The sequence below is a fragment of the Neodiprion fabricii genome, chromosome 2, assembly GCF_021155785.1.
Source record: "Neodiprion fabricii isolate iyNeoFabr1 chromosome 2, iyNeoFabr1.1, whole genome shotgun sequence".
In the NCBI taxonomy this organism is placed as follows: Eukaryota; Metazoa; Arthropoda; class Insecta; order Hymenoptera; family Diprionidae; genus Neodiprion; species Neodiprion fabricii.
Window position 1 is genome coordinate 7682764 of NC_060240.1, and position 14353 is coordinate 7697116.

The window sequence follows — 14353 nt, forward strand, 5'->3', positions numbered from 1 at the left end:
ATTTTGGATTTTTGTTTGTTATTCTCTTTCGGCGAAACAATTTTACGTCCGATGCTGATGCCGTTCTATTTTTCAACGGTAAATCAACTCCAACTGTCGAAGGCCTCGTTAACTTTGCCCCAATTGGTTGGCTGAGGAGGCGATGATCGCTGGAAGGTTTTTTTAACTGAAACATACGAAAAACGGTCGTATAGATAAATTATACAGATGCGAATGATCTATCAATTCAAAATTGACGCTCGTTCACGCAAATTATACGTCCAAGTAATTTTGGGAAGGTTCAAAAGAAGTACAATGTGAAAAAACAGATTTCGTACGTTAAAGTTGTTGGAAAAATAATTGGAGCTGATCAAATTTAACTGGATTGAATCAAACAAAAATTTGAAACTTGAGAAATTTCGAAAATGGGGAATAAGAATAAAAGTAAACGGTTGTATGATTTTCAAGAAAGATTAGGAAATTTATCGAGCGCGAGTCTTGTTTTGAAGTTATGCTTATTACGTCGACGTCAAATAAATAACGCAAATTATAGATCTATAAACAAAATAACGGCATTAACACTTTTCCAAACACTATTCGTAGCCTTTTTATTCTCACGATAAGTTCGATGCTCCATTTATTGATGATTTACTCTGGATTAATCTCGTCAACCAAAATCATAGATTATAAATCCTGCCAACGAGACGTGAAAATTGTTCGTATCAAAGCATGCGAGACGAAAAAATTCAACAACATTCTGCTAAATTAATTGAAAATCATAAAACCTATGGAACGTAAAAAAGGCACTTCTGCCTTATTCCAATCACCGATTTCAACAAATATTCGTGATTTATACCGCACGATCGACTCGAAACCCGCTGAAACAGCGAATAGCCGGTATCGTATTTGAATAATTGAACAAAGCAATTTGTTGAACAAACTTTTTACCTTCCGATCCCTCGCAGGTTTGTGCAGCTGCCGTTCTTTGAAAAGTTTCTTCCAACCGTGAGACGAACCCTGTTCCCTCTCGTCCCTGCAGACAAGGCCCATTTTGTGCCGTTTGTACAAAACTTCCCAGACTCCATCCCCGTCGAATACCTAATGTGTGAATTTATAGCGTCATGAAAGGCAGATATCAGAATTCGGCTTATTGTAATGACTCTGTTGAACTCTCGCGAATGACGATATCTCAGGCCTCGGAAGTGTGATGATTTATTTTATTTATTTTTTATTTTTCACCGCCAGTTCCCGCCATACCAGTTAGAAAATCTCTCTCAGTGTGTGAGGGAGATGCAAAATAATCTGATTTGATCCAAGATGTTGTACGATGAAATATTTTCGAAATCGTTAATTCATTCTTTTGCCAATAATGCAACCTCACTGACTGACTGAAATATATATCTTTCGAAAATATGATCAAATACGATTGAAAGTTTCAATTCCATACGTGTATGTATCGATGGAGTTGAGTCAATGATTTTACGAATCACTTAAATGAAGTCGTTGATATGAGTAGATTTGCAATTGAAATAACAAAGCTTGCAGCGTTGGGAAATCATTAAAAACTGTAAAGTATCTGAGGGCTTGGAACTTTTGTATCGCAATCAACTTTTTCATAATTAATTATTTTGGTTATAAAGAAGAAAAATAAAATAAAATCATTCTTCACCTCGTTAGCCATCCTCGAAACCTTGGCCAAGTTTAAAACATCCTTGAGTCCCAAATATACGGTGATTTTCTTGATCAAATTCTTCGGCAGCGTTAGCAAAGATCCTTCTTTGCCCTGAACGATATCCCTCACGTGTTGAAGCAGACGATCACCTGCGAGTCAATAACCGATCAGACCGATCACGATCGTTGGAGCAAATACGTAAACCAAATCCCGTGACGTATAATTTCCGTGTGTACCAAATATCCGTTGTATGTCATTTTGCATCGTCTTGTCGCGATTGAAATCGCAAAATTTCGCCACTCGGTGGATCGGATTTTTGTGAGGACCGTGGGATATCTTCCAAATGTAGAGTTTCACCTTGGCGATATTCGATGGTTAATTTACTAAAGATACATGATTGTATTCGAAAGCTAGGTTATTCGTTGACTCGATCTTCGAACGATCGGTGAACTGATATTTCAGATTTTCGTCGGTCACCTGATCCTTTAAAACTTTAATCCCGTAATAATCCCTGCTCGGCGATGGCGCGACAGCGTATTTCTCCAAATATTCAACGATCGGTTCCGAATTCAAAGTCTGCATGGTTATAAATTCTCGCTAGCTTTGGATACATGTCTGTCATATTTTTTCAAAGTCATATCGACGTTCATTTACAATTAACGGTATTCATTCATACCTGTGCGCATAAAATAAGAAGGACGAAGTTGACGGATATTATTGAATAGTAATTTTCATTTCTTTTCTTTCACTCGTATAGATTCATTTTGTAGTTTTATTACAACGTAATAATACGATATGAACAGATTAACATAAATATTATAATAATATCGATAATAATAATTGTAGAAATGTTGTTGAAGTAAAAATGGAAATTTTAATTAGGTATACGTAACACGTATGTATATTGCATGTTCTCATTGATTGGAGAATATGCAGAAAAGATATACATACAACATGTATGAGGGCTATAGAGTGATATGATATTGCATGATTAATAGATTAAGATTATTATTTTTTGTCACTATTATCATGATTATCATTTCTTTCTTCATAAAAATCTATACAGCGTAAGTAGAAGAGATAATAATATTACGGAGCTGAGTAAATGTATAAATAACATTTTACAGTACAAATACGTAATATACGTATACACACATAGTAAAAATTGAAAAAAGTTGAAAATTTTATAATTAATAACGTAACGAGTGTTGTAATTACTCACTTATTTATTACTGTTAATATTATCGTCAATATCAGTATCAGTAATAAGATGTATATTTTATTAAAACAAATATACATATATTTGTTTTAAATTAGAAATAGAAATATTGGATGACAGTTATTATTCATATATATTTATGTACATTTATACGCATGACAGTTATTTTGTTTTCATTTTATAAATATACTCGTTATATTATTTGATGATTGCATGGTTGATATGCTTAACTCGCGATTTTTTCTCCATCTCATTTTCACGACGAATCGCGTTACAGTCAGGGGACGAGTTTTTCTACAAATCGGTATCCCAAAGACTTTTCCACTTACCTCTCAATAGTTCCGACCGCTCACGCAGTCACGCGGAATATTCTCTCACGATATCTATTTTCAATTACAAAATGTACCGGATGAAGGTTCGCCAGGATCCGAATCAGCGAAACTTCAAAGTCTGTACGTTGATTTTCACACCAAGTGCCATACAAATGTTGACGTTGAAAAAAATCAGAACCATGACGATACCGATCGTTTTAACTTTCTATCCGAACATTTTATAATACAACATCAAGATTTTTAATAATGTGAGAGGAGGACGATTTTCATACGTGTGTATTTAGAAAATTAAGATTCAGATACACATTGTGCGCTATATTGGATACTAAAACAATTCATCTTTTGGAATATGTACTCAGATATTTTCACGCGTGTTGAACATATGCTGAATATTAAAATTTTGATTGAAACGGAAGATACAGAATTTCATATGTTTAACTCGATGAAAATTTATCATTAATTTTGCACTTATGTTTGGAAATACGCGTGAAAAGATAACATCTCGACTGACGGAACCATTTCGAGGTTGGACTGTAACTTGGTTTTTTTTTTTTTTTTTTTTTTTTTCTATGCTCTCCTTGTATCGTTATTCATATTATTCGTAAGAAAGTTTGAATGATTTTTACAACTGTGCGAAAATAAATTACTATCTTCTATGTATATGTAACAATACAATAGTGTGTATCTGAAAGTCTTATATACGCAATGGAATAAACAATTAAGATATACTGCATGTATACATATGAATATATTTTGACATGTATATATGTATCTTGTATTTGTATTAAAAAAATTTGTTCCATTCAATTGAATTTTCTTCACATACACGTCTATGCGTATGTCACATATATATGTATATGTATGTGTATATTAGGGTGCTTCGTTTGAGACGACTATTTTTTTTTTTTTTTTCACTCCATAGACGAAATATCACTCTGAACATATAAAAAAAAATTCCCACCAAAGCCTAGCTCTTAATTTTAATTTTCTACAATCTTAATTTAATTTCCTACAAAAAAGTTTCATCAGCTGAAACTGTAGAACTGATAGTTTCCAATATAAAGTTAAATAATCATAAGAAAACTATAAATATCACTATTTTATCCGCATATTTGACAATTTTTATACCCAAATTGTTATAAATGTAATAAAATAGACGCGATTGTAATGTATCTTAATCTTCAAATGTCTTCGCCAATTACTGCTACTCTCAACCAGAGAACATAGGTTTGTCCTCCAACTGTTTTACTGACCACTTTTTTTGTATTATTTACATTAACATTTAATGATTTTAATATTCTCGATAAGATTTTTCCAATCTAGCTATTTATTGTGATTAATCAATTAAAAAAAAAAAAAAAAAAACAAGTGAGGCATCGGGGAATCGAACTCAAAATTTTCAATTCTTCCATATACAATGTACATACAATTTTGCTGTAAGGTTAGTAGTTTAGGAGAAAAATGAAAAAAACCATAATTTTTTAGCAAAAATCAACTTTACAATTTTTTACTGGCGAGATACTTCATACATTCTAAATCAGCTGTAGAAACTTTTGAAGAGCAAGGATCTCTCTAAAACTTCCGGCCATGGTCAATTAAATAATATGAAAACTCGCGATGCTACAGATAATTGACAAAAAAAAAAAAATTATTTCTACCTGTTAATTAAATGGGAAAATTTCAAATTCATTTAGCGAGTAGTTAAAATTAAAATTAAGAGCTAGGCTTTGGTGGGAATTTTTTTTTATATGTTCAGAGTGATATTTCGTCTATGGAGTGAAAAAAAAAAAAATAGTCGTGTCAAACGAAGCACCCTAGTGTATATATATATATAATAATAATAATAATTAATGCATAGATATATAATGTAAAGAAATAGGATTTTCCGATTACTCCGAAAAAAAAAAGTTAAGATATGCGGTATATAAAGTAAAAAATAAACATTTGAATATTATCGAATCTCGTTTTAGTATAAAGTATACCTAATTATATTTGGAAATGGCGTTACGCAGAATCTTTAACACTGTGTTGCATTTCAACTGTGTCGAAAAGTGAATGTTCGTTCTATCTGCATCTCGGACAATCTTATTACATTACGTATCCGTATGATATTGTATTTAATTTCATACCGTGCCACGCGCTCCGTACCATCTTCCATTTTTCATCAATTTCTTTTGCACACAATTTTCATCCTTTTTCCACCAATATCACATGCGAAACAAAGTGTGTATTCAACGTTACAAAATACCCTTATCATAATATTTTAGAAATTTACTTGGTTTCTACATTCTCGTATCACGCACCTCATGCTTTTCTCACGCCGCATAATAAAATTGACAATAAAGTTGAGTTGCGAACGAAATTCGAAACTTGAATTATCAATACTTTTTTTTTATCGTTATCATTATCGTTATCATTGTCATCGTTGTTACATTTACTACGCTTACGTGCACAATATTTGGATAATTTACTCGTCTTACTCGATTTCGAGCATAAACGATTTTCACCGGCTCCTTTACACGTAAAGATACGATCCGTTTTGAATCTTGGCAAATTGAATGAAAGTTGCGACGACACGTAGCTACTTGGCACGTGACGCGCGGCGCGTAAACGTAGTGATTGGCGTGCAAAAACATTTACGACATTCATATCCACCATACACATATCGTATACACAGATATATTGTACACGTGTCACATGTATATATTATATAATAATTAATTTATCCCGTAATCAATCTTCCTCGTTTCAAATGTAAGAGCAGTACAGTGTTGCGGTCTTGGAGAATGAGACGGTAGAAATTAATGAAAGCTATTCAAAGAAATATCGGGGATTTGCGATTGACGGATTTCTGATTGAGAAGAAACAAAAAAAAATAATAATAAAAAACAAACAACAGCGAAACGCTCGATCGATCGATTAATTGGCAAAAATTACGAGGGGTCCAATTTTTTTTTTTTTATCTTGTGCACCTTAAATGCATTTTCGCGACGTTCGAATCCCCCAAAGATGAGCGGGTTCAGCTGCAGATTGTTGGTATTATTGTTGTTGTTTGGCCGATTTAAGGCAGTCCTAGGAGTCCTGCACGACGGAAACTTCGTCCATAACGGCGTCCTCGTCCCTGCAAATGCTGGCGGGTGTTTCAGCTTCCCCGGAGGGCTGAGCGGCGTCGGTCAATTGCCACTGCTCCATGTGGTCGAGGGTCTTCTCGATCGCACGCAGACGCTTCTCGAGACTCGTAGTTCCCAGGATACCGGCCTGGAGCTGGGGGCCCAGAGGCAGGATCGCCAGGAGCCACCAGGTCCAGGAAGGTCCGTCCGGAAGACGGGGCCAGTCATCCTCCGTTTCCGGCATCCTTCCGAATACACGCTGGATTTCGTCCTGCTGGGAGGGCGCGACCGTTGACCACCACCTTCGACCCTTCGACCGAACCTGAAACGGACAAATCGTGGTTTAATAGGATTTTTGTCGAAGTTTATCTTTAATGCGTGTTAATCGACGTTAAAGCCTTGTTTAACTAACGGTTTCCGTATTTTTCACAAAATTCTTTCCTGTATCCATTGCTTTCCTATAGTTTGTCATCATTTTTTTTTAAAATTTGTTTCTTTTTTTTTATGTTTTCGAAAATATAATCACACATCCGAGATTTTATAGAAGACTTCTGGAAACAATGTTGAAAATTGGAAATATGAAGAGATTCGTCAAAATATTTGTAAGGAGACAACTAAATCATGACCGTGTCAAATTGATGTCGTAATTAATGTCTCTCTCAAAATTATATCGTCCACGCATCTGTGGTTTTTTTTTTTTTATTTTTTCCAACTTTTTCATCCCCGAGAATAGAAAGTACATTTCGGTCCTTGTCGAATTGCGATGAAAAAAAAAGAAAAAAACGCAACAACAACAATTTAAAGTAGACAAATCACCGTGCATACATTTTTTACGTGGAAAAAATAAAAGCACAGCGATGTATTCGACGATATGTAAGAGAAAAAAAAATGAAACTCGTTGAAGGTATTTTTTTGAGCATTACCTTATCGTGGAGTTCAAGAAGACCGGACAGCTGATCGGGCTGAACGAACGAATCCCTCAGGAATTCGACCTGAGCAGTGTCGTATCCGTCTTTTTCATCCCCGCCAAGTACCCTGAACCTTCTGCCACCCGTCGTGCTCAAAATGCTGCAGCCATCCTTGAGGAGGACGCGATCCCTGATTTCCAGCATCGTGCCGTACTCGGCGTACCTGAAAGGTGAAACGGATGATTGAAAACGAAGGAAATATTTCGAGTTAGGTTTCTTACGTTGGATTAGAAAAAACGAAGCTTGTATACTGGGTGTTTTTTTTTTTTTCTTTTTTTTTCATCGCGAGACATCGAAATATCTCAAGAAGTACGCATCGTAGAAAAAAAAAAACGTCCGGAATAACAACTTTTCCATCTCGAAGGGGAAAAACTGACTGCGTAAAATTAGACCCGATTTCATTCCAAACTCTGAGGGAGGGAGGGATGGTAGGTTTAAAATTTGAAAACGGGAACGTCCATTTTTTATTGCAGATTTGAATATATCGTAAAAAAATACGCAAGTTTTATTGAAGAAATCGAGTGTAATTGGAAAAAAATGTGATTTTTTATTATTTCAAGAAACGCGCGTTGAATCGAAGACAAGGAAGTACTTGTTGAATGTTTTCCGAAAAAAAAAATCGATTGTACGTAGTTTCATCTCATTCTCACCGTAACTCAAAAAAAAAAGATGTAAATAGATTTTTTGCGAAGTACACTAAATTTTTTCAACAAAACACGCGCACTTTTTCGTGAAGAATTCAAAAAAAAAAAAAAAACGAAAACCCAATTATCGAACAAATAGCCGGAATTGATTGGCTTGAAATTCGTTTCACGAATACTTTGTCAAAAAACGAAAACTTGGAGAACGAGATGAAAATGGGCAAGCTTTTCTCTCCGAAACTAACGAAGAAAGAAGTAATTAAAAATTGGTAAAATTGTAATTGAATGCGAGTTTGCATTATTTTTTTTTTTTTTGTTTTTTGTTTTTTAAAATATACCCAATTCGATTTCTCGCAACAAGCACGTAAATTAAAATATTTGGGAAAATCGAATCCACTCACTTTTTAGTCCCCGTCTCATCTCTGTTCAGACAAGCGGCGATTCCGAATTGTCCGATACCGCTTTCGAGACATCGTCGAACCATCAGCCTGTATCTCGGTTCGTAGACGAATAGCGGACATGCGACGCATGGAAAAGCCGTGGTGCATATAAAGACAGCGATCTCCTCGCTTCCGAGGCCGGAACCCAAACCCTGGACCAATTCTGCCCTGTCGTTAGTCGCCCTTGCCGCGTATTCGCAGGGCGTTACGATTTTCAGCGCCCTTTCGACGAAGTCCGTTACGGTTTTTTGACTGCTCGCCAAGTACTGGAAATATCAGAAATTCGTCCTTTGTATAAAATAATTCTCTCTCCTAAATATATATATATATATATACACACATATATATTCATTTATAAATATATAGATTGATAGATAGAAGCTTGCGGCACGAATTTTGTACACACACACGCACACATACACATGAAGCACACAACTGCGCTGATCAATATCGAAAAACACAATGTGTGCAAAGTGCAGAACGTGAACCATCGAGTCAGGCAATTTTTATTCCCTTTCGTTTTTTTTTTTTTTTTTTTTTTTTTTCTTTTCGTTTCATCCCCATTTCGATCTCACAGGCTGGAGAAATGCGAGAAAATTTCCTACCAGCCAGGTAGCTACGGGTATAATTGTAAGTTTTTATCCATGTCACATCATATGACACAGTGAAAAAAAAATTTTTGGAATCAACGCGATCTCTGTACTCGATTAGATGAGAATAAATTTTTATTAATGGTTTTGACTTTTTTTTTTTGTTACTTTTGTTTTTCGAAAGTAAGAGAATCATCACAATTTGTTGCAGACGAGGCTAACTTTGGCATGAAAAAATAGTTGTCATACCTGTTTATTGTATCTAATAATTTATCTAATAATTAATAATAATTAATACAATTAGTTAATCGAGAAAAGTTTTAAATACTCATACGAAAGTACGTTGGCGCCGTCGTATTTTACAGAATGAATAATACTTTTCTCGATTTCATTTCAAGTCGAGTGAAAGAAAAGAAAAAATGAATGATTTTATTTCAGGTATGATACAATTACGAGGATCACGGTGTTCGAAAAATATTTTTTTCTCTGCTGTCGTGTGTGTAATATTATATACAGTGAACGTAGAGTGAAAAATCCTGTTCTCAAAATACGAGTCAATGGAAATCTTTTGATAAAACTGCATTGACATTTGTAAATTTGAAATGATTCGTATTTGAAGAACGTTGGAATTTGGAACTACTATCGTATACCGTAAAAATACCTCGTACATTCGTCGTCACATTGGAGGCCCCGGTAAATTTCACCTGCATTTATACTGGCTCCCGCCAGCTACGTAGTTAATTTTGCGTGCAATTTTGTCAGGTATAAAAGTTATACTGAAATTTTCATATTTTGCAAATTGTAAAATATTTTTCCTGCGTGTGTAATCTCGAAGCTCTTGATAAATTTTCGTGAGTAATAAGGTGAGGTGATGGGGGGAAAAAAAAAAAACAATGCAGCGTCTAAAAATACTCGGATATTAATATCAACAATTCATGATTCTTGCATAATGATTTTGGATGAGAAATATGATCGGTGCGTATCATCGCGTTACGATTCACAATTCGAAGCTACAGCTGAGAAATAATATAACCATGATGATAAATTACAATAATAACCGACAGAACGTATTAAGTCAGCTTTAGAATAGCTCTTGCGGTTTTTCATGCTGCATACGCGAATAGTTATTATTGCATTATACTTTCTCTCGTACTTCAATTAATATCGTCTCTACTTAATGACAGTCGCACCGACCAGGAAGCGTCGGCATTAGCCGCAAAAAACAATTACTTAGATTTTCGATCAATGATAGTTAATTTCAACCGTTCCCCGCAGCTCGTTACCGATATCCGCTGTATGTATGAAAATTCTCCAATTTTCAGAACACTTTTAAATTTGTATATAATATATTACATTATACCGCATGCGAGAAACACGCGTTCATCAAATTTATCATTTAATCTTTGTCTTGGAAAATTTTGACGGATAATTTATGTGTTCGGTTTTTCTTTTTATCTTTCTCTTTGCAAGAAGGAGCCGGAAAACTTTCGCTGAATATGAAATTCATTTCAAGATTGATCCTCGGGAATTGCCGATAAAAAAAAAAAAAAAAAAAAAAAAAAAACATGTTTTTAGACATTTTCTGATGAAGAAAATTGAAACTTTGGAGCACGTACTAAAATCCTTGGAGCGTGATGGAAATAAAAAAGAAAAAAAAACAAGAAATCCGGGAATATATAAAAACATTGTTATATCTTCAGCAAATTCTTAACGTAGAATATTCATATTACAGCGATTCAATTTTCATCCCGTTTTAAGCACTCCTCTAAAACATTAGACAAATTTTCCATAATTTTCAGTCTTCGCTCGAAGGACAAAACAATAAGAACGACTTTTTGTCGATGACCATTTATGCATGTATAGAACTCATTTCTTTTTCGATAAATCCTATGAATTTTTTGTTTTTTTTTTCGGGTTTTTGGTCTTCCGTTACAGTTGGCGAGGATCTGCGTCATTCAAACGAATCTTATATTCGGAAGGATCGGATAATTTTTAATTAAACATAAATCAGGCTAGCCCGTGACGTTGTATCTTTCAAACGACAAGAAATGCGAGAAACTCGAAGGTGAAAGGATTAGGTCGAAATAGAAAATAAAAAGGTGACTGAAAATTGACTTAAAAAAAAAAAAAAAAAAAAAATAGTACTCTTCGAAATAGGCAAGGCCTGATAATTTGAACTTTGTTACATCCCGCGTTGTGTGACGTGTGTAAAATTTCGTGATTCTGGCCCTAAAAAGCTGGCCTAAGCTTAGTGTTAAAAAAAAAAAACAAAAAAAAAAAAAAAAAACAAAAAAAAAAACAAAACAAAACAAGAAAAGGTAGTACAGTACATTACATGTAATATGAGAAACGTTATCGCAACTCACGTCGGCGAGAGATGTTATGCAGAGAGGGCAGGCCGAGGAGTAATCGAGGCACCTGTCGAGGCACATCCAGCAGTAGGTGTGACCGCAGGGCGTAGTTACCGGTTTCCAAAGCACCCGGCAGCAGAGGATGCAGTCAAATTCGCCGCCCCCGCTACCAGCCGCCGTTAACGGTGGTAGTAAAATTTCCGCCGGCCTCGTATCGACTGAACGGGAAAGAGAAATAACCGTTTAAACATTTGTTTAATGTTGAACATTTTTTTTTTTTTTTTTTTGCGATTCGAAGAGTAAATTTAATTAAAAATTACTTTTGCGAATTATATTTTACAAATATACATGCACGAGGATTTTTAACCCAAACGTCAAATTCTTCTCATGAATTATTTGTTAGAAAAGGAACATTTTTCCGGTAAGATGAAAGTGGGCAAGTTTTTGGTTTAGAAGCTACAAGCGAGACGAGAGATTGAAATAAAAAATTTGTATTTTTGACATTGATGTTTAATTTTTTTTTAAGTTTTTTTCCATATCTCTGTGCACAATACTCGTTTATTCTTGTATTATAATTTATTCCCCTTTCAATTATATACATTGCGAAATTAATTAACGGATGGCAATTAAAACTTTTACTTCATCGCCAAGGTAGCGTAATTCTTACAATAATTGATCAATCATTCGAGTGAATATTTATTCAATATGAATTTAAAGTTTTCTTCACTAGCGTGCAGTTTTTTTTTTAAGTTTGTATCCTGGCCTCGTAAATAGAGTATAATGGGTTATATTTGTAATATGGTGTACACTATGCATAAGGGTGTTTCGGTCAAAAATAATTTGCAATTTTTGAACACAGAACACCCTAAAAAGTTTGTTCAGGTCAAAAGAAAGATTCTTTCAAAATATCAGCGTTCCACGTTACATGGAAGATTGCGCTCAGTTGATTTTTCACTTTTATACGTTATTTTGAATTTATGAACTATCGTGAATAAAAAATCTTTTCTATCGCTTACGTCAACCGTAATATCAATTTACGTCACAAAGGAGAGCCACAATTGTGATGTCAAGTCTCCGGTTGATGTTTGAGAAGCGTATTCGACGACTTTTTCACTATCAATTAAATCTCATAAAACGGTTGTAATTTAATGTAAACTTTCAATTTAGGAGAATAAGATACCCGGCTGACACATCGTCGTGTTACGGATCGTGATCTTTGGGTTGAACGTAAATGTCAGTATAGAAATACTAATTGAAGTGCTGCAACGTCTTTCTTCGCAACTTCAAAAAAGTTTCGATCAAAAGTGAAAAATCAAACGAGCGCGATCTTCCTCGTAACGTAGAACGCTCATCTTTTCGCGGAATCTTTCTTTTAACCTAACCAAACTTTTTTCTTTTTGTGGAAAATCGCAAATCATCATCTTCCGACACGCCCTAACGTACACGTATCGTTGGAGTCTTACGTACTTTTGAGTTTCCTAACTTCTTGATAGACCCTGTCCAATATGGCATGGAGTTTCCCATTGTCCGGAGAATCGGAGGCGAACAATAGCCTTCGACATATCGACTGTAACGAGAAATTGGAAAACGGATTATTATCAGCCGGTACTCGGCGACGGTTATAGCGTGTATAAATAATAATAACAACAATGATAATAATCATTTCTTATGCGGTAACCTCAATCGAAGTGTGCCTACGTTACGTACTGTTTCCTCATTTGTATTACAACCCCGCCTACTGCCGTAGATGTATAATTATAATCATTGCGTGTGTATGTAATCTGTACAATATTGCTAAACTTATCGTTAGAATGTCAGTTTATTCTTAATTTACCTAGGCAACACAATCAAAGTTGTGTCATGCGTTTACGTATTATAATTGCCTTTGCTAACGGTGCCGAACATTGCGCGAAAACTATCGAATGGAATTATTTTTAATTCCGTACTCCGAGGTGAAAATAATTGTTTGCTTTCGATTTAGGTACTTGCGTTTTGAATTTTTCACAGTGCGAAGAAACGAATGAATTAGATATTAAGATGTTTGTAGAAATCAACTAAAATTGTCGATGTCAAAATTATGACCACCGTCCACATGCGACACACGTGACAAGTTTGAAATTTATATCGAGTTTTTTAATGGAAATATTAACCGATATGTCTTTCGTAAAAATTTTCAACAGCACAGTGAAATCTTTCAGTAATATTACAAGAAAATGATCCGATTGTGAATTTTAAGACCACGTCGAACGGACGGTTAATTAAAATGAAAGAATTCAAAAACGAGCGTAAAATCTTTTCCGTCGGAACGGAAATAAAAAGAAAAAGAAAAAAAAAAACTTGAGAAAAAAGAAATCGAGCGAAGGAAGAGACAAGGATGGATAAAAAAAAATTGTCTAATCACCTGAGTTATTTCCTCCTCGCCGCTGCTGTTATCCTCACAGTCAGAAGTGTTCAACGCCTCCTCCCTCTGGTGATTTTGAATAGGACTCATCAGCGGAAGCAGCATTTGGTGCCTTTTATTCCTCTGGCTGCGGGCCGATATGTCCTGGCCAAGATGATAAGGAGCCCTCGAGGATATCACGTTCTGTCGCCTCAAACTTGGCGCCAGCATACGGTGGAGGAGCTGTGAAACGATTAAAAATTTTCTCAATCAATTTCGTTAAATTTTTTTTATTGGTATAAAATAAAAAAAAAAAAAAAACCGCAGAAAGTTCCGAACTTTGCATTGGTTGAACAAAAATTCGTATCATTCACGCTTGTTATGCAAGGTGTTTTGGTTAAACGAGACGAGACGGTCGATGAAATATTTATACTCGATTTTACCTCCTAATATACACGCGGTTAAACTGGCGAAGAATATACTCGTTATATAAATGTCGAATGTTGATTTAAAGTGAATTATATTCCTAGTTTAACTTCGTGAGTTTACGATTCTTGTCTCGACAAGTGTTTCGAATCATTCGTTATCGAGTGTGAGAAAAAAAAACGAAGCTTTTCTTCATCGTCGAGTCAAATTAATCGGTTCGCACTAATTATCGAAATTCTGCACGT

General features: G+C 34.9%; 2 protein-coding genes across 2 annotated transcripts in view; both read right to left on the reverse strand.

Moving 5' to 3' along the window:
- Window positions 1–83: 83 nt before the first annotated feature.
- On the reverse strand, window positions 84–2233 carry LOC124176949. Its single transcript, XM_046558862.1, has 4 exons — window positions 2092–2233; window positions 1649–1800; window positions 921–1077; window positions 84–166 (listed from the first exon to the last, which is right to left on the reverse strand). The coding sequence occupies exons 1-4, from the start codon at window positions 2231–2233 to the stop codon at window positions 84–86; spliced, it is 534 nt and encodes a 177-aa protein (XP_046414818.1).
- Window positions 2234–5401: 3168 nt separating this feature from the next.
- Window positions 5402–14353, reverse strand: part of LOC124176994 (LON peptidase N-terminal domain and RING finger protein 3) — a 46090-nt gene continuing 37138 nt past the window's right edge. Inside the window, exons 4-9 of the mRNA XM_046558976.1 lie at window positions 13704–13925; window positions 12770–12869; window positions 11318–11520; window positions 8323–8627; window positions 7236–7443; window positions 5402–6634 (exon numbers count right to left, since the gene is read on the reverse strand). Coding sequence (XP_046414932.1) covers window positions 6275–6634; window positions 7236–7443; window positions 8323–8627; window positions 11318–11520; window positions 12770–12869; window positions 13704–13925 — 1398 coding nt within the window. The 3' untranslated portion in view covers window positions 5402–6274. The remainder of the gene's footprint in view (window positions 6635–7235; window positions 7444–8322; window positions 8628–11317; window positions 11521–12769; window positions 12870–13703; window positions 13926–14353) is intronic.

Coding starts and splice junctions, on each gene's coding strand:
- LOC124176949 (XM_046558862.1), bottom strand. CDS start 2,233: ATGCAGACTTTGAATTCGGAACCGATCGTTGAATATTTGGAGAAATAC. Junction 1,078..1,648: donor TTTCGAGGATGGCTAACGAG/GTGAAGAATGAT, acceptor TTCACACATTAG/GTATTCGACGGGGATGGAGT. Junction 167..920: donor GAGGGATCGGAAGGTAAAAA/GTTTGTTCAACA, acceptor CGTATGTTTCAG/TTAAAAAAACCTTCCAGCGA.